Source organism: Triticum urartu, chromosome 5, assembly GCF_003073215.2.
Source record: "Triticum urartu cultivar G1812 chromosome 5, Tu2.1, whole genome shotgun sequence".
NCBI classification, from domain to species: Eukaryota; Viridiplantae; Streptophyta; class Magnoliopsida; order Poales; family Poaceae; genus Triticum; species Triticum urartu.
This window is the reverse complement of record NC_053026.1, coordinates 166123884-166144230: the sequence shown is the minus strand read 5'-3', so window position 1 is coordinate 166144230 and position 20347 is coordinate 166123884. Positions and strand designations below refer to the sequence as shown.

The window sequence follows — 20347 nt, the reverse complement described above, 5'->3', positions numbered from 1 at the left end:
CCAGAATGGGTAGCACAATTTAGATCCATCAGCTTATGTAATGTGGTGTACAAAGTGATATCTAAAATGATAGCGATCAGACATAAAATCCTTCTCCCAGATATAAGTAGTCCTACACAGAGTGCTTTCGTTCCAAAAAGACTTATTACAGATAACATCCTAATTGCTTATGAAATCTTACACACCATTAATCAGAAGAAGGTGGGAAGGATGGTGTGTGGTGAAACTAGATATGCATAAGGCATATGACATAGTCGAGTGAGTGTTTCTGGAAGCAATGCTCTTGAAGCTGGGTTTTCATGGCGATTGGTTTCATCTGATTATGACTTGTGTGTCATCGGTGGAACATAAAGTGAGATTTAATTCATCGAAAACTATCACGCCTTCTAAAAAGTTTTGATAAGGTGACTCTTTATAATCATATCTGCTCATGTTGTGTATGGAAGGACTTACAACTCTTCCTGTACTTTTTTAGGAATAGAGAGACCAATGGAGATGATCTCTTTTCGTTGCAAGAACACTATATCTTCTATATCTAAATTAGACCCATCAACTATTTCTTTCAACATGCAAGTATGCCATATCATCGTACAACATGCATGAGAAAATGCCCATCCTACTACCATATGTCTCTCAAAATGCAAACATGTCACTTTATCATGATATGCATGAAAAAAGATCCATCTCAATGTGCAAACATACATGAGAATTTTAATTCTATTATGCTATATATAATATTTTTTTACAACTATATAGTAATCAAACATAATACATTATAGTATTTTAGTTTTAGTTTTTTAATTATTACTTTCAATATTCATGTTTCATACAACGAATCACATTGAAATATATTGCAAAATATTCCGGCAACGACGTACGGGGTATCATATAGTTGAAGACGGGGCTCGCGACAGCTGAACTAGAATACGTAAACTTCCAGGGAAGACGGACATGTAAACAGTAACATTAAGCCGGGAGGCGGGTTTACGTTCCGGTACTCTTCCTGTCGTCTTCCCCACTGGCCCCTCCGAGTCTCCGGCCATCCCATCCTAGAAACAAGTGCCGAGTCCACAGCCACCGCGCGGCCACACCTCCGGCGATCCATGTCCGGCGGTGGATGCAGCATCCGCGCAATCTGGATCCTCACGCCAAACGACGCGGTCGCCTTCTCCAGGTACGCACGCCCGACGCCGACTCCACCTCGCGAACCCCCGAGATGAAATCCGGGGATTCTCGCGCCAGGATTCGCTCCTTCTGGTCCAGGAACTCACCCCCCCCCCCCCCCCCCCCCGTTGCTTCAGGCGGTTTGCAGTGGTGGAGAAGCGGTGGCGGGTCGCGTGGGAGGCGGAGGGGGCGGGGAAGGGCGCGGAGATGCCGCTGCCGGCGGACTACGAGGTCGCCGCCGCGTTTGCCAACCGCCGGAGAAGGTTTGGCCGTTGTTTCTTGGTTCTTGTACTAGCTTTCTCCGGAGAATTGGCGTGGTCGAGTAAAAATTACAGTAGATACTTATGTTGCTCGTCCTGGAAGTGAATTGTGATTTAGATGCAGGATCTTTACTTAGCAATGCCTGTTTCTTCTGAACAAAGGATAAATATATCCGAGATAGGTATTCATATTAGTTCGGAAGTTCATCCACCGATGAGACTATAACTGGATCAACATATGTTGTGGTATGTTCATAGCTTATGAAATACGTAGTTGCGATAAACACTTAAATTTGACATTTTGCAGGGAAGGCACGGCCCGTGGTTCTGGTATCCGCACAAGCTTATCATCTGTGGGGTCAGATTCCTGGGTAGATGATCCAATCACTCGCCACATTATATCGCTTCAAATTGACAAAGAGGAAGGGGGTGGGTTTATGCTGTGGCCTGTAGTTCTTCAGAAACGTGGAAGTTATTATGTCCTTGTGCTGCCTCTGGTGGATCCTCAGTCATTTAGAGCGTCCGAGAGCCTATTGAAAAGACCTGATTGCGGGAGTTCAGCCAAAGAGAATGGCAATCTTTCTTCCATTTTGCTCAATCTTCCGTGCATAACAGGGTAATGTAAGTTTGTTTACCTTATTTATGTGTGTTCTTTGTTGTTTCATTCTTTACATTACCAACCCCATTTTCAACTCATATATTTTACGAAAATATTTGTGAGTTTTATACTGATATCAACCAATTAACGATCATGTTCAATAGTTGGACTCTCATACTTCATGTTCCATGATAGGGCCTTTATGGTTGCGAATGTTATTGGGGACATAATTACTGGTGATGTTGCTGAACCAGAGGTGATCGTTAGTTCGGGCCCCTCTGTTGGTGGACTGTTAGATTCATTGACTGGAAGCATAGGTATTACAGCCCGGTCAAAACCTAGCGCTGCACCTGTTGCAGCCCCAGTTGCATCAGTTTCCTCGCCTGTTGGTGCTGCTCAATCAGACTCTTTAAAAGGTGGTATAAGACCTTTTGACAAGGAATTACTACGAAGCTTCATCATCGGTGCTATGCCTTTTGGTGAGTAATCGAGTATCATGTCGAATATAACACTTTGTGTTGTTCTATCATCTAGCTTCATGGATCTGTTTATTGATTAGCCAAGGAAGCTAACAGTATCTTTTTGCAGGCACACCTCAGGATCTTAATTATGGCAATGTTTCTTCGATTAGAACAACTGGGTATTCAGCTGATCCTCTTCCGACAGACCAGAAGCAACCTGCCTGGAAGCCTTACCTATACAAAGGGAGGCAACGGACTCTCTTTTCTAGCCTGGAGATTATAAACGCTGCACTATATGACCGTGATGATGTGCCAGATTTCCTTTCCGTTTCGGGACAACTAACCTGTAGGGCTGAACTGGAAGGGTTACCTGATGTTTCTTTGCCACTGACTGGGTTAAAAACTGCCCGTGTGGAGGTATCATCATTCCACCACTGTGTTCAAGCTTCAGAGCCTACTGGTGATAAGCAATCTCTGCTATTTCAACCACCACTAGGAAATTTCGTTTTGATGCACTATCAAGCTCCATGCAACATCGATCCACCTGTTAAAGGGTTCTACCAGTTGTCTATGGTATCTGAGAATGAAGGTGCTTTTCTATTTAAGCTGAGATTGATGGAGGGTTACAAGTCCCCGTTTCTTATGGAATTTTGCATGGTCACAATGCCATTTCCTCGAAGAAGAGTTGCATCATATGATGGAAATCCATCAGTTGGAACGGTTTCAATGACAGAACATTTAATTGAGTGGAGAATTGTTTCAAGTGGCCGGGGCCTCAGTGGTAGGAGCATTGAAGCTACCTTCTCTGGTACTGTTAGATTTCATCCTAGAACAACGCAGCGAGTAAATTCATCATTTCGGTCGGCCACAACCACTGCATTTGCTGAAGATAGTGATTGTGAGCAAGATAGCACTAAGAATGGTGCCAACTTGGATGACTACCTCATGGAAAAAATGAACAAAGACCTTCAAGCAGTTGACTTGGAAGAGCCATTGTCTTGGCAGGCTTACAATTATGCTAAGGTTTGCCTCTACCGAAACATAATGTTGTTGGAATTTGTTAAGACCTTCAAGCAGTGTTTGTCTCATGATGTTATTTTGAATTTGAGATCATTGGGAAGAATCATATTTGGTCACTGTATTTCTGACATGCCTGACCTCTTCTTCATATTACTTTCTCAGCATATAGTAGCTCTCAGTTGTTCTGTTCTGTTGGTTGATATAGGATCATGCAGCTGTTCATTTTGCATGACATTCTGTTATTCATTCAATATTTGTACCTGGGTTCAGAGAGTATAATCTGGAACAACCACTGTATCATATTTGTTCTTCCTTCTGCACACCCGTGAAGTCTTCTGATATCCATACAGCAGCACACATGCACTTTACTTCTCATTTGAACTTGTTTTTTCAATATTATAATGGATTATGAAATATTCCCCAGGTGTCTTTTAAGATAGTTGGTGGCACCCTGTCTGGTCTTATAATCGACCCAAGATCTGTAAGTTACCCACAACCTTTCTTGATCACCATCTTCACCCACTCAGTCAAGTAGCTTAGTGTTGTTATCCTATGTTGATGCCCTCATGCCAGCTCAAATTTTTTAGCCATTGTTCTTCAGAAATTTTAACTCGATATCCACACATATTTTGTCCGTGTTCTTACGTTGTAGTGCTTGATAGGTGGTACATATTACAGTTTCCTTACTACCATGCTGAAGAGATTGCTCAAGAATCGCACCCTTACATGTCCTGACCTCCATTATGAAATAGTTATTTTCTCCTTGTTGTAGCATTTCTTCCCATGCTTTATTCAAATATAATTGAGTCACAATTAAACACCACATTTCCTGTACGATATTCTGCAGGTAACCATTTATCCTTCTGTCAAAGCCCCAGTAGAATATTCAATGCAGGTGACTTATCTCCTCCCCTCCGACTTTGGCTCTTTAAATAGTCAATGCACTGAAAAACCTGTTTTTTCTCAACATTTCAATAATTGCTCAAAGAGAATTGTACATTTTTTTCTTCACGAATATGCAAAGCTTGCGTATCTTTCATTGCTAGGAGTTAGAATGAGTGCAGATAGGGGTACATCACATAGCTTGAACACAAGGATGCGTGAACATGGCACCCGGAGCAGACGGACAGGGGATGCTCGGGCCGAACAGAGGAAACTACACAGCTAAACCCACTAAGCCCCTAACAAGAGAGGCATACCGAACCGGCAAGCCGTCCAACATCACCAAAGCCAACATCTGGGACACCGTGAGCGACAAGATAGCGCCTCCAAGAAGGAAAACGCCACCACGCCGCCGCCGCCATCCGGGGCGGAGATGAAGGCCATGTTAGCGCCTCCAAGAAGGAAAACGACACCCGCGAGCGTCGCCCCTGCCAGCAGCACTGGCAAGCCGAGCAGAGATTTCTCCCTAGCCTGATACCGAGCAATCTCATAGCCGCCGGATCCCGAATCTGAGATGAGGAAGCCATTGTTGGCCGGAGCCACCATGTCTGTCGGGGGGTTGGCGCCGGAAGGTAGCACCTGGCGCCATCGGACACACGACATATGATTTGGCACCAGGCGAGGCATGGAGGTGTACAGGGTCGGGGGTGCGGTGAGGCAGAGAGAACTGACCCAGGGGAAGCGACGGCGACAAGCTAGGACTGGAGAGAGCGCAGCTCTGAGTTGCCAGGGCCGTAGCCATCAGGACGTCGACGAGCCGAGAGAGCTAGAAGGGACGCAGCTACTGGATCCCCTACAGAGGACACTGGCAAGCTACGCACACCGGAGAACGCAGGTCCAGATGCCTCGGGGGCCGGAGTAGCGCTAGCAATGTCACACGTACACCACGTCACCAGGCCGACGCGTTGTCAAAGGTAGCCGATGCCAGGGAATTGACCACCGTAGCCTCAACAACTGCCACGTTGGAGCTGCCACCGCAACGCGAGGGAGGTGGGCGTCGCCGGAGACGAGGGCCGTCTTCACGAGGCAGGCCCTCGACCGGCCGCAGCTTCCGCGTCCACAACCGGCCAGCAGCAAGGCTGGGCTGTGTCCACGGGGAGGAGGGTGGGCTGCAGAGGTGAACTTCCAGGCCGTGACGCCGGCTGGATCGGCAAGGGGTGGGACAGCCGGAAGGGGGCACCGTGCTCATGAGATTGGATCTCGGGGAGGAGGGGGGACCCGCCGCCACCATCCCAGGGACCGGCAGCGACGACGCGGGGGTTGAGCAGAGGGAGGGTTCCCGGCGGCTAGGGTTACCCTCGTGTCGCCAGCGGGGGTGGGGGGCGAGAACCTCAGGATTGTACAAACTACAGGAAGAATCGTACAGTGCATGCATGGGTTTGTTTATGCAAAAATATTACCTTGCTTTGTTAGTGCTGAACTAAGTACAAGTATTTTGATCTGATGCGAAGCACCTTCCTAACTTCTGTTGCACACACTATTAATAAAGTCATGTTCCCTGTTCGCAAGTCGCCTGAAACAATTCAGCATGTGGAAGTGCAAGCCCTGAGCCCATGATGGGGACAACCGATCGGCCGTGGCAGTGGCTTGGTGGAGGAGGTGGTTTGGACAGGCTGCGGCGGGGAGGCACACGCGTCAGCATGTGTGGGTGGGGGTGGGGGAGGTCAGCCTGTGCAGGACTCTGGCTTCCCAGAAGAATGACTAGTTGATGCGTACTTGCCTTTTCCCTCTTCATCCTGCTTATCACCACTTCCTCCCTGGGACTGTGGGACATTATCTTTTCATCTGTAAACTCACACCTTGAGCATGAATATAATTTATGCTAGACTAACATCACAAAAGATTTGTTCCACAAATAGACATTTGATCTGTTTATCGAAACAGATAAATTGCACTTCAATTGCTGTGTTATTTCTAATCGGTTATGAGACCCCTGTGCGGAAAGGCGAAATATCACCATCAATACAAGATACTCTTTGATAACATTGCTCTCCTTTGGCAGGCCTCTTCTGGAGACTACATACTATGGAATACCTTAGGAAAATGTCCTTCCGCAGCTTTGCCAAAAGAATTATAATTGCCACTGTTCATCGCCAGGCACGGCCCTCAACGGTTTTTTGGTCCCACCAGAGCTGTGCTGGAAGTTCTCTTTTAGTTCTTATATAATTGAGGAAAATAGTGTTTCAAGTGGGAAACAGATCTGTACATCATTTTTGTCAGACAAGTTTGTATGCTGAGCTTAGATTTCATGGCTCTATGCGATCTCGAATCCTTGGTCTTCTCTTCTTAGCAATAATTTTTCTACACCCCCTGGATTCTTTCCATTGTATCCAAATTTGATGCTCGTTGTAATGTTATTTCTATGATCACCGCTCAAATGTGCGTTGCGAAGCTGGAGACGTGCCAAACATGACACCTGGATTTTTTTCTTTCTCCCGTCAAAATATGTTACCACTGGAAAGTTTTTCTTCCATCTTACTGGTAGTATGTATAATGGGGTGCAGCATCTTTTTTTTAGGTTCAGTGAATCGAGACACTAATCTGTTGGTCATATCATGCATGATGCCATTGGGATGGGGCGGCCGAATATTCGGGATTGTCTTGACAAGCTAGTCTAACAAAAAAGTAACATGGTCCTAATCACGAATATTGAGTCGAGATGATCAACTTTCAACAAAAAGAAAAAACCTTTTAGGTCAATTATCCCCCTTTTCAGTTTATAATCTCTTTTAAGAAGGGTGACATGGGTGTCTTTCTAAAAGCAATTTCCTATGTCATTGTGTACCACAAATTGGAGGTGCCGAAAGTGGTATAGCTCACCACCGTTCTTTCTTTGTGAAAAAGGTAAACTTTTCTGTTTCCAGTTTCTGTACCCTACAATGCAAGATTTCCTCTATGGTTCCCAATGATATTAAGGAAGAAAACCTAATGGAACTGCATTGCGATATAATTTTGCAAGACAAAATAGTGTGGTACTACTACTAAATAACATGGCAATCTAACTAAATTCACTTGTTATTTAGCGTTTATTTTATTTTTTAGTCTGCATGGTACTGTACTAGAATGGTTTGGATTCGCTTTGGTCCATTACCACAGAATCCATCATCAGTTTTCCTGCTGGAGGACTTTCTTTAAGAAAATGTTTGAGGCTGCTGCCCAAGCAGAGAAAGTGACCGGCACACTTTACAGAGACCAAACCTGACCCTGCCGCCTTCGCCGCCCCCTCCATTTTCCTAGAAATCGCAAACCCCACCACACCGATAACCTAAGCTTCAAATTCAGAATATACCACCTCAAACTACGCAGAAATTCTGCACGCGCCCGAACGCCCAACACCCACCACTGCCGGCGATGAGCACCACCGAGGGAAAGGCGGACGCCGCTGCGGTGGAGGAGATGGCGCGGTCGGCGACCGCATGGTGCGCGATGCACGGACTCGTCGTCGGGGACCGCGCGGACCCGGTAAGGTTCTCGCCTCCTCGGTTCAAACTTCCATGGAAATCAACCTCTTCTTGGATCGGCCGGCCAAGCTCAGGACCGCAATCTTTGAATGAGCAATCTTTGAGTGAGCTTTGATGCGATGAGCAGAGCTCGGAATATCCATCGTCCATGACCAAACATTCATTGTTGCTGCTTGTCCTCTTGCAGAGATCAGGAACAGTTCCTGGGGTTGGGTTGGTCCACGCTCCAATCTCCCTGCTCCCGTCGCGTCTCCCGGAGTCTTTCTGGAGTCAGGCGTGCGAGCTGGCCCCGCTTTTCAACGAGCTCGTGGATCGTGTTAGCTTGGATGGGGATTTCTTGCAGGATTCCTTGTCCAAGTGAGTTCCGTTGCCATGTTAACCTCTCCACATTTTCATTCACAGCCTCTGCCTGCAAGTTGACCAGGATAAAAGAAGCGTACCAGTTCACAAAATCATGTCAATTATTCTTGTAGATATGCCTTAAAACTATTTTAGAGGCTGTATATTGACGAATCAGGTTGTTGATAATTTGATAAGGATTTTAATGGAGCTCTTGGGCTGATAGCCTGATACAGTCATGCTTGTACTTTCAGAACAAGGCAGGTTGATGATTTCACTTCTAGGCTCTTAGATATTCACAGGAAGATGATGGATGCAAACAAGGAGGAGGTTATTCACCTCACCTCTACTATTCAGTCAACTTCTATACCTGAACATTAATAGATCCATCTAGTCTCTTGGTCTTATTTTGGTTGATGTCCTTACTGTATGGTACTGACAAATGCTACTTTTTTCACTAGAATATCCGACTGGGGCTGCACCGATCAGATTATATGCTGGATTCAGAAACCAATTCTCTTCTCCAAATAGAGCTCAACACTATTTCAGTATCTTTTCCTGGGCTTTGTTCAATAGTGACTGAGCTTCACAGGTAAAGTAGAACATATCTTTGGTATTACATTGCTATGCTTGTGTGTATTTACACTGTACCTTTACTTGAGAAATCTGGCTAGGTAATTGTACACATGGTTTTTATGTCCAAAAAATTATTTGTACACTTCTAAACGTTTCTGCATTGCAATTGTGATGTTAAATAGTACGTCTTCTATGTTTACTTAGAGATAAGTAAGAATTCCTTCCCGCGTTCCAAATTATTTGAAGTTCTAGCTTTGTCCTAAGCCAAACTTCTCTACATTTGACTAAGTCTTACTAATGGATACTATGAAGTTTTCTACTTTGTACCTATCAGGGTATTTCTAATCAGATTTATTATTAGGTCATCAGTATGTGTAGTAAATCAACTGATCACTAATTGCTATGCAGGACCTTGATCAATCAGTATGGAAATTTATTATGTCTAGATGCCAAAAGGGTTCCTGGAAATGATGCAAGCCGTCAATTTGCTAAAGCATTGGCCAAAGCATGGGATGAGTTTAATGTTGACAGGTTTGGTACGCTCTAGCTGAATCATGCATATTATAGCTAACCAATTGAGTATTAACTGACACACTTTTTCATGAAATGTTCAGTGCTGTAGTTATGATGATTGTGCAGCCCGAAGAAAGAAATATGTATGACCAATACTGGCTTGTCAAATATTTGAGGGAATCATATCCTTTTGTGATCTGCTTTGGCACTTCTCTTAATGATGAAAATTATATATGATTTTCTATAACTCAAGTTCTTGCTTAGCAAAAATGCCATGACTCAGTTGCTTAAAGTTTGCTTTGTTAAGACGTTCTACCTGCCAATGCAGTTGCCATCTTGATACGGGGCAAACCGTAGGAATGGCCCGATCTTCACTATTTGGAGGTGGATCTGGGTGACAACTGTGGAAAACTTTTGAGGAAACACTCACATAGACAAGATTCACCACCAAAGTACTCACATAGACAAGATTCACCACCAAAGTACTCAAATCTCATGCCAAAACGAGACGCACATCAAGATCCAAGCAGCAACAAAAGGAAAAGATAACTAGGGTAGTTCTTCCAAATCTTTAGGAGAGATGGGTCTTGAGAGATAGTTATTCCCCAATCCAAAGGATATGGATGTCTTGATAATCCAAGAGGATTCTTCTCCCGAAAGAGCTCTTGATCTCCAAGGGAGAGGGTAGATTGAGCAAAGCTCTCTCAAGATTTAGTCTATACTTTGCTAACCCTAGATCTGAGAGAAGTACGGGTATTTATAGCCTAGGCACGAAGGGGTATGGGGAGGGGAGATACACGGACCTTACCCAAAATCTGCACAGACAGAACTACTTGACAGTTAGGTCAGAGTGGACGGGACAGTCTGGTGGTGCAATTCTTCAGAGGCTTCAGCACCGACCGGACAGTCTGGTCGATTTGGAGGGTTGAGGGCGAGGTGCGAGCGCCAACTAGACACTGTCTGGTTGGTTGGACAGGACAGTCTGCTCGACCTCTGGTCGCTCCAGAGGGTTGAGGCCGAGGCGCCAGCGCTCTCCCGACTGTCCGGTAGTGCAGATTTTGCACTGGTTTTCTTCCTTCTCTTCGTCTTTGAGTCTCCGCTCCTCGCTTGGGACTTGGCCTTCCTTCCTTGCTTCTCCAGGTTTCATGCCTTCATATCTAAGCATACATAGCATTCCGGATTAAGCTAGAAGCCATGTCTCATCCAAATACATAGGGACCTCAAGTAGGAGTGAAGTCACCTCAGTTTGATGGCACACGGGTGAGCTCTTGTCATCGGTCCACTTGGAGTTTGTGGGGTTGATGATGGGTTCACAGTGATGTCCATGGGATGCTCCGCATGCCATCTTTGGTCCACCTTCCTAGTCTATAGCTCAATCTTGTCATATGACAACTGTTTAGTACTTCTGGTTATTTGCTTGTCTCCAGGATCTTCTTCCCAGTCCAGATGCTAAAATGTTACATCAAGTCTCAACGTCAAATTTGTGTTCCCTTGACAATTTGTTACACATGGCATAACAACTATTAGGAAGACCTTGTCAGAGGTGGAGGCTGAAGGCCAGGTTCTCCTTGATGGAACTCTTGTTGTGTATGTATTCTGTGATTGGCTTATTGTTTGCGGCTTGACACTTGGCAGTTTAGCGATTGCTGCAGTCTTGCAGAATGTTCATTAAAGTATTTTTGGAAAATGCAGAAATGACAGGAAGGTCGCTGTGGTGTATTTTAGAGCTGGCTATACACCAAACGATTATCCTTCAGAAGCAGTACGTGTATACATTGTTTCCACCCTTCAACACAGCATTTTTTGTGACAGTTCCTCTGATTGAAAACCAAATTACCATAGAAGTGTTTTCTTTGAGATAATATGGCATCATTTTAAATTTTAAAATATTTGAACACTGTTAAGCTTCATGCACTAGCCAACGCAACCAAAAGTCCGAACTGATGGAAAGGGCTAGGCAATCCACATATACACTTCAACACCCCCTCTCACGTGTGACGTGGGAAGTCAACACGTGAATAGACTCAGAGGTATGGCTCAAGAGGCCTATACGTGGACACAGAGGATAAATTGCGAAAGCCAGGACTTGAACACAAGACCTTAGGCTCTGATATACCATATTAACCTTCATGCACTAGCCATCACAACCAAAAGTCCGAACTAATAGAAAGGGCTAGCAATCCACATATACACTTCAACAAATACTTCTACATTCCCTCGTATATATTGATTTCACTAGTCGTTAATAGGGTCAACACTGAAGCAAAATTTGTGTATGTCTTGTGGATGTATAGCAATTGTTTTTGTTGTTAATCCCCATGGCATGTTTCTTGTATATATTCTAGGAATGGAATGCAAGGCTTTTGATGGAACAATCATCTGCTGTGAAGTGTCCTTCAATATCATATCATTTAGTGGGGACCAAGAAGATTCAACAAGAACTAGCAAAACCTAACGTGCTTGAAAGGTGATTCAATTTTTGAGTACCAATGACTTGAATATTCCAATGATGTGAACTGCATATAGCACTATGGGTCTACCTAAGTTCATGACTGAACATAGGGTAGTAAGACCCGTTGTGGTATTGTCGCTGTACTTCTGCCATTAGTGATCAGATCAATTATCAGTCTTTGGTAGACATTAAAAGCCTATCTGACCATAATTTGTTCCCTCCACAGGTTTCTTGAAAATAAGGAGGAAATTGCCAAGCTCCGTCAATGCTTTGCAGGGCTATGGAGCTTGGATGATGAAGAGGTTGTCAAATCTGCGATTGAAAACCCTGACTTGTTTGTCTTGAAGCCTCAACGTGAAGGCGGAGGTTTGTTTTATGCAGTAACATATGGATATTATTTTGCTCATTAGTTGTTTTCTTAGTAGTTTTTCTCATTATTTGTTGATATGCTATTCGTGCACAGGGAACAACATATACGGTTTTGATGTGCGAGAGGCTCTGATCAGACTCAAGAAGGAAGGAGGAGATGCTCTCTCAGCCTACATACTGATGCAAAGAATCTTTCCCAAAGCATCTCTCGCTAGTCTGGTCCGTGGTGGTGTTTGCCATGAGGCCCTCACAGTATCTGAGCTTGGGATATATGGAGCCTACCTGCGGTATAATAAGTGCTTGAAACACAGAAGTCCAAACACTAGCGCTCCTCATAAGATGGTGCTTCTTCTGACAAACAGGTCATGACTTGATATCTGATTTCAGGAACAAAGATAAGGTGATCATCAATGATAAGTGTGGTTACTTGATGCGAACAAAAGTTTCTTCTTCGGATGAAGGCGGTGTTGCTGCGGGATTTGCTGTTTTGGACAGCTTATACCTGACCGACAAGGTGATACACGGTGGTTCACATTAGTTTGTGCACATACATTTCATAACAATAAAATTATATTTTGTTTGAAATGCATTGGCTGTAGGTAATTGGTCCTGTGACCTGTCTGATATTGTTGGGGAAATCTGGAAAAAAATAGATAAAGAAAAACATTCCAGCCTCTCCATGGATTGGTGCAAACAGCCAGGAAAATCTAAATGACATTGATAATTTCGGAAGCGACTTATCAAACTCAAAGCTTCATAAATATCCTATCTATAATGTGTAGGCTTCTTTGGCACCAAACCAGTATGTTACATAGTTATTTGAAACATGTTCTTCGTATGTACTGCTGTAGGCAGTGTTACAGATTTTTGGAAAAGGTGGCAGTGTTAAAGATGCATCCCATCAGTGCTTAAACATTAAATACATGATTTTCTTCCTTGGTCGCGGATGTGCACTGAGTTCTTTCAGTTTGGCTTAGAAATGTTATTTAAAAAAAAGTTTGGCTTTTTTTTTCCTACATGGGTAGTCGTTGATGGAAGGTTTGCTTCTTGCAGTGACATAACCTCAGGAATACCAGCTACAAATCCGAACCAGCATTGACCTACCATGGATTTAGCATTCTGTTGCATCGGTCGCAACAAATGAGATGAACAAAGTTGCTGCACAATTTGCAGACGTCAGCCATTAGCATACAGCACACTGGGTGAAGAATAAATGTCATGTATAGATGACATGTTTATGTATGGAAAATAATCCCCGTGAAAAAAACGGATTACAAATTCTTGTTTCGTGGATCACTACACCCTTGACTCGGGGCCAGGCAGTTGTGTTATGCACTGTTAATGTGAATTTTCAGCGTTGCCATTTCTGTTGGTCAATCATATACGAAGAAGTTAAAAATTCTGTGAGATGCAACTTTTTTGAGTGTAAAAAATACCATATGGGCATGATCATCATGGAAGATCCTCCGCTCTGCTGTCCTGCTCTTTCCAGATGGATCATATGCTTTGGATGCTATCATGCACCAGTCAAGATGTCGAAATCAAGCAGTCCAGCAGATCAATAGGCCAAATAAAGAAGGCATGCATTTCAAATTTTCTGTTATTTCCGTCTGTCATGCATCTCTCTTGGCCTCGCTAGCTAGCATTTCCTTTGTTTTCCTGATCTGTGGCTCAGTGCCAGTGGAGTCACATCTATTGTTCCATGCCATAACTAATGGCGTAAAGTTGCATACTGTCAGCACCACGATCTCTAGGGTAGATTAGTGCCATGAAATATATAGATGTCGAATTCAAGAAGAAAATTGGTTATCATAGACTAATGACGTGTTTGGTTGTCTTCTCTAATATTGCCTGCATTGCGTCTTAACTCAGCCCGGCTGAGCAAAAACAGGCGAAAAACCAACATCTGCATGTTGTTTGGTCGTCGACATTGTATCAGTGGCCATTTTAGGGCTGGCTGTTTGGTTGCACACATTTATGCTTCAGGGGTCAGTAGATGCACACCATGGCTGTTTGGCTGAGTGCATGTTTGTGTTGTGCCGACCCCTTTCAAATGTGGTGGCCTTACCACCACATTTGTAGCACAACATCAGGCACACAACAATAAAGAAGACATCACAACACAAAATAGACAGGAAAGAACAGTAGATTAACAGTCAAACTACATTAACTATGATCATAAGTTAAAACAACAGGGGTATGAGATGCCCTTGCTTCAAACCAGGGTGCTGATCCTGACCAAAATATTAACAGGTTCATCACAGCACAAGTTCAAATGATCACCACAAACTAACATCAAGTTCAAACGATCACCACAAACTGACTACATCGCAGGAGTAATGTCACCGGCGCAACTATTTTTGGTGCAGCGAACCCTGCACATGATTGAGTTGTTGTGGTTGTAGATCTGAACCTTCAAGCCAAGTCCAGAGATGCGCAGGACGAGGAGGTTGCCGGGGATGATCCTGTGGCGGCGGCAGAAGTACTGTTAGCCCTTACCAAGGACCATGTGCCTCTGGAAGTTTTGGACCTGAACCCAGAACTCGCACCACTTGTTGGCCGACAGCCCGATGATGTGCGGTGGCTTCGTCACCAGCCATTGCTCTAGCATGTCCGTGAACTTGCGAGGGATGACGAGCATGGCGAGATCCTCCATGTCCTTGATCTGCATGTAGAAACGCAGCGGCTCTCGTCCCCCCTCCTCGTGGCCGGTCCTCGGTGCTCGTCCCTGTGACCATGGCTGGCTCATGGCAGTGACCCTGCCAAGCAGGTTCACTGTCTTGAGCCATCGGTTCGTCGGGATCAGGTCCTCGAAGCCCTCGTCGCAGCCATGACCTGCGCTCCTCCTCCGGCTACGTCCCACTCCGTCTTCATGATCTTTCCAGGTAAGATGACTTGTGTTAGTAACAGGGCATTGACAACTGCCTCTAAGGGCTGCCAGTTGCAAATGATCAGTGAGATGATCATTGGCAACTGGCACTGAATAGTGGTAGTTGTCCAAGTGCAAGTGCCACTCATCAGTGGCACTTGCACTTGGGCAACTACCACTGATCAGTACCAGTTGCTAAACATGCAATGCTCTGTTTTAGATCATAACACTAGATCAGTGGCAATTGCCAAATCAGTGCTATGATCTAAACATAGCAATGCAAGTTTGGCAAGTTCCTAAACATGCAATGGTCCTACAATGCATATGAGCATGCAATGGATCAATGGCAGTTGCCAAATCTGTGCTATGGTCTTAACATAGCACTTCAAGTTGTGGTAGTTGCCAATCATTAGCAGGACACCCACATTTGGCAGCATGTTGGTTGGTACTAGTACCTAAACGAGCAAACACAATGGTCCTACAATGCATATGAGCATGCACATTTGTCCAACCTACACTAATCACCATGCACACACACTGAAATCATGCACAAAACCCTAACTACGAACAACACAACAACTTGTGCAGCATGAACATCAAGCAATTGGCATGAACATTAAGCAACTTGTGCAGCATGAACAACAAGCAACTTGTGTAGCATGAACATCAACCAATCTAGCATGAATATCATCCAATGTGACTACCTATCTTGCAAGCACAAATCTACAACTACACACCTAGTTTGCATCAAGGCAGTGCACTAATCTAGCAATCTAACAGCAATGAGGCAGTGCATATACAGTAACAGTCAAGAAGCAGACAATTGAATTCGAGTCGATTCGATTGGAATCGGATCGAATCAAATCTGAGCGAATCCAATCCATGCTTAACAATGCAAACCCTAATCCACATCTACCAGCAAAGGGGGAAATTGTACTTACCGGAGCGGGTGCTGATGGAGCATGCGCCGAACGAGGAGAAAACCCCAGCGGGAAGGAGGCGTTGGCCGAAGAGGATGAGCTGACAATGCCGAGGGCCATCGGCGCTGCTGATGGCTCTATATTTTACGCATTTTTAGAGCTCATATGTTGCATGTTCTCTTCATATATTATGTCCCATTGAACCAAATATATGTCCATTATGCATGATTACCGGTTTTTATACTTATCATTGTGAGCATTGCACATTTGTGTATTTATTTGGTTTTTGTTACTTCTCGTTCTTTTCTTATGTCTATAGGTGTATTGGAGCAACCTAGGACCAAGCACGATGAAAGGAGCAAGGATGGGTCCATGAAAGTGCAACTAATCCCTAGGTGGTTTTGGTAATTATTAACAACATATAGCTCATTGAACTAATATTCCTTCAAGATAATCATTTCAGAAAGTTCAATGATTGGCATGGCATGGACTAGAGATGTGGACCCCTCAAAATGCTAAGGACACATATTGGCACAAGCTCAAGACTCTACATTTTCATTTTAGTGATCCAAGATCACATTGAGTCCATAGGAAAAGCCAATACTATTAAAAGGGGATGAGGTGTTGCTTAATGGCTTGCTTGCTCAAAATGCATAGTGATATGCTCCAAAATCCCTCAACCACTTTCTCATTTCCACATATGTCCCAAACCAAAAGTCAAACTCGGCCCCGCCGATTTGATCTATCCGGCACCACCGAGTTCATTTGACATAGCCATAGCCAGAAACCCTAATCAGTTCGGTCTCACCGATAGGGATCTCGGTCTCACCGAGATGGGATTGCAGACTCTCTGTTTCCCTTTGTAACGTTTCGGTCTAACCGAACTGAGCGATCGGTCCCACCGAGTTCGCAATGCAAACTCTCTGTTTCCTTTTCGTAACATTTCGGTCTCACCAAAATGAGCGATTGGTCCCACCGAGTTTGCCTGACCAACTCTCTGGTTACCTATTACTGAAATCGGTCTCACCGAGTTCATGTGACCGGTCTCACCAAGATTAAGTTATGCCCTAACCCTAACAAAATTGGTCTCACCGAGTTGATCGTGTCGGTCCCACCAAAATGCCTCACGTTCACATTTTGAACTAAATCGGCCTAACCGATTTTGGTAAATGGTGTGTAACGGTTAGATTTTGTGTGAAGGCTATATATACCCCTCCACCCATTCTCCATTCGAGGAGAGAGCTATCAGAACGTGCCTACACTTCCACTACTCATTTTTCTGAGAGAGAACCACCTACTCATGTGTTGAGACCAAGACATTCCAATCCAACCACAAGAATCTTGATCTCTGGCCTTCCCCAAGTTGCTTTCCACTCAAATCATCTTTCCACAATAGCCAAATCTGTGTGAGAGAGTTGAGTGTTGGGGAGACTATCATTTGAAGCACAAGAGCAAGGAGTTCATCATCAACACACCATCTATTACCTTTTGGAGGGTGGTGTCTCCTAGATTGGTTAGGTGTCACTTGGGAGCCTCTGTCAAGATTGTGGATTTGAATCAAGGAGTTTGTAAGGGAAAGGAGACCGCCTACTTCGTGAAGATCTACCCAAGTGAGGCAAGTCCTTCGTGGGCGATGGCCATGGTGGGATAGACAAGGTTGCTTCTTCGTGGACCCTTCATGGGTGGATCCCTCCATGGACTCGTGCAACAGTTACCCTTCGTGGGTTGGAGTCTCCATCAACATGGATGTACGATAGCACCACCTATCGGAACCACGCCAAAAATCTATGTGTCTACATTGTGTTTGCTCCCCTCAAACTCCTCCCCTTTACCTTCATATGATGATTTATATTCTGTTGCTATACTCTTAGAATTGCATGTGTAGGTTGATTGCTTGACTTGTGATAAGTTGCTAAAATCTGCCAAGACTTAAAATTGGGAAAAGGCTAGATTTTTATTTGGTCAAGTAGTCTAATCACCCCCTCTAGACATACTTTCGATCCTACAAGTGGCATCAGAGCTTTGGTCTCCATTTGCCTTGATTTCCATAGCTTTAGTGATCATAGCCTTGGTTTCACAACCTAGGAGAGTATGGCATCTAGCGAGGGAATTTACCACTGTAGAGATCCTTACTTTGATGGTACTAATTTTGCTAGTTGGAAGCATAAGATGAAAATGCATATTTTTGGACATAACCCCGCTGTTTGGGCTATTGTGTGTATTGGCTTGCAAGGTGAATTCTTCGATGGGAGAGAACCAAATCGTGAAGCTACCGTGGAAGAATTGAAGATGCTGCAATACAATGCTCAAGCTTGCGATATCCTCTTCAACGGATTGTGCCCCGGAAAATTCAACAAAATCAGCTGTCTTGAGAATGCAAAGGAAATTTGGGATACTTTGTTTGATATGCATGAAGGTACCGACTCCGTCAAGGAATCCAAATTGGATGTGCTTCAAAGTCAACTTGACAAGTTCAAAATGAAGGATGGTGAAGGTGTCGCTGAAATGTACTCTAGGCTTGCTCTCATCACAAATGAGATTGCCGGCTTAGGAAGTGAAGAGATGACCAACAGATTCATCATCAAGAAGATCCTAAGAACCTTGGATGTAAAATATGACACTGTGTGCACATTAATCCAAATTATGCCCAATTACAAAGATCTCAAGCCAACATAAGTCATTGGTAGAATTGTTGCTCATGAGATGTCACTCAAGGATAAAGAAGAGCTTCACAACAAGTCTAGTGGTGCATACAAAGCCTCATGTGATGCTCCTACATCATCAAGTGAGAAACAAGTCTTCAATAAGTAATTGAGCCTAATGGTGAAGAACTTCAACAAGTTCTACAAGAGTAGAAGCAAAGAAAGAAGTTCCAAGTCAAGGTCCTACAATTACAAAAGATCTTCTAGTCATGAGCGTAATTGCTATAATTTTGGAAGACCCAGACACTACTCCAATGAGTGTACGGCTCCCTACAAAAGAAGAGAAGACTCACCTAAAAGGAGAAGTAGAAGAGAAGAATCACCTCCAAGAGAGAGGAGTAGAGATGATCGTTATGAACGAAGAACCTCTTGCAGAAGCAAGGATTTGGAAAGGAAGGACAAGTCATCAAGGAGCTATACAAAGCGAAGACATCAAGCTCATGTTGGTGAATGGGTATCCGGCTCCGACTCCGACCACCACTCCGAGAGAAGTTATCACTCCACTCCGAATATACTCAAGATGAAGGTGTTGCCGGTCTAGCACTTGTGTCAACCAACTCCTATGACATATTTGACTCGCCAAATGAAGGAGTTGGAAGATGCTTCATGGTAAAGGCCCAAAGGTATCACACCCCGAGTATGTTGATTTCAATAGTGATGAAGATGATTTGCTAGGTGATGATGATTTACTTGTTGACAACTCTAGTGATGAAAACTATGATGAACTTGCTATTAATCATGCTAATCAAGATAAAAAGAATGACGATGATAAGAAGGTGATTGAGCGTCTAACTAAAGAACTAAACACTCTTAAGTTAGCTCATGAAACTACCTTAGAAGATCATCGAGAACTTTTAAAGACTCATGAGAAGCTACGCTTTGAAAAGCTCAACCTAGAGCAAGATCATGGGTTTTTAAAGGACATCAATGATGATCTTCACAAGAAAAGTTCTTCTTACATTGCCAAGTGTTTACTCTTGTCTACTTACATGCCACAAGTAAAATCAAGCAACAAGAGTAAGAAAGATTCCTCTTCTAGTAGTAACAATAATCATGCTAAATCCAATGTTGTTGCTTCTAGTAGTTCTCTTGATTCCACTAATGATTCTCTTAGCCAAGTTACACTTGAGAAAGAAAATAGCTTATTGAAGGGAATTATAGAGAAAGGTGTTTACAAGAGCCTTGCCGGAAGTAAGCAATTTGAGGAAATTGTACGCAAGCAAGGAAGGCACCGGAAGAATCAAGGCGTTGGTTTTGAACGAAAGTTCAATGCCAATGGAGTTGAGTAGGAAGAAGATCAATACCTCAAGACGAAGTTTGTTCCTCAACAAGAGAAGTATGATCCTACTTCTTTCAAGGGAACACAAGCTCAAGATGATCTTCCACCACAAGACCACAAGCAAAAAGGCAAGGACAAGCTTCAATAGGAGATTGATGCATTTGAAGAAGCTCCCAAGGGCTTGGTCAAGTGGGTTCCCAAGACTACATCAAGTTCTACTTCACCAAGTACGACTACAACTCCAAGGATTCCCATCAAGTTGATGTGGATCCCGAAGAAGAAGGACTAGAGAGTTCTTGAGGGTGACTCCGCCAACATAGTTCACTCATATCATTTTGGCGAGAACAAGTGCAAACAACTTCCACATATAGCACTAGTTCAAGGAGTCACAAACCCTCTTGTTAGTAAGACAAGGGACAAGG

At 44.0% G+C, this 20347-nt stretch overlaps 2 protein-coding genes across 4 annotated transcripts; both read left to right on the top strand.

Moving 5' to 3' along the window:
- Nucleotides 1-986: 986 nt before the first annotated feature.
- On the top strand, nt 987-6823 carry LOC125508276 (AP-5 complex subunit mu). Of its 2 annotated transcripts, none has more exons than XM_048672933.1 (8): nt 987-1174; nt 1302-1427; nt 1732-2040; nt 2218-2501; nt 2611-3506; nt 3928-3984; nt 4351-4398; nt 5955-6484. In XM_048672933.1, the coding sequence occupies exons 1-8, from the start codon at nt 1104-1106 to the stop codon at nt 6000-6002; spliced, it is 1839 nt and encodes a 612-aa protein (XP_048528890.1). In that variant the 5' UTR covers nt 987-1103; the 3' UTR covers nt 6003-6484. The 2 variants fall into 2 exon arrangements, with proteins under 2 accessions (XP_048528890.1, XP_048528889.1); XM_048672932.1 differs by having other exon boundaries at nt 988-1174; nt 6448-6823.
- Nucleotides 6824-7661: 838 nt separating this feature from the next.
- LOC125508277 (glutathione synthetase, chloroplastic) lies at nt 7662-13562 on the top strand. 2 transcript variants are annotated; one of them, XM_048672936.1, is made up of 13 exons: nt 7662-7907; nt 8094-8263; nt 8500-8575; nt 8707-8837; nt 9230-9352; nt 9436-9516; nt 10841-10921; nt 11027-11096; nt 11680-11801; nt 12013-12152; nt 12250-12442; nt 12543-12669; nt 13209-13562. In XM_048672936.1, the coding sequence occupies exons 1-13, from the start codon at nt 7797-7799 to the stop codon at nt 13209-13211; spliced, it is 1428 nt and encodes a 475-aa protein (XP_048528893.1). In that variant the 5' UTR covers nt 7662-7796; the 3' UTR covers nt 13212-13562. The 2 variants fall into 2 exon arrangements, with proteins under 2 accessions (XP_048528893.1, XP_048528891.1); XM_048672934.1 differs by lacking the exon at nt 13209-13562 and adding an exon at nt 12755-13093.
- The last annotated feature ends 6785 nt before the right edge of the window (nt 13563-20347 follow it).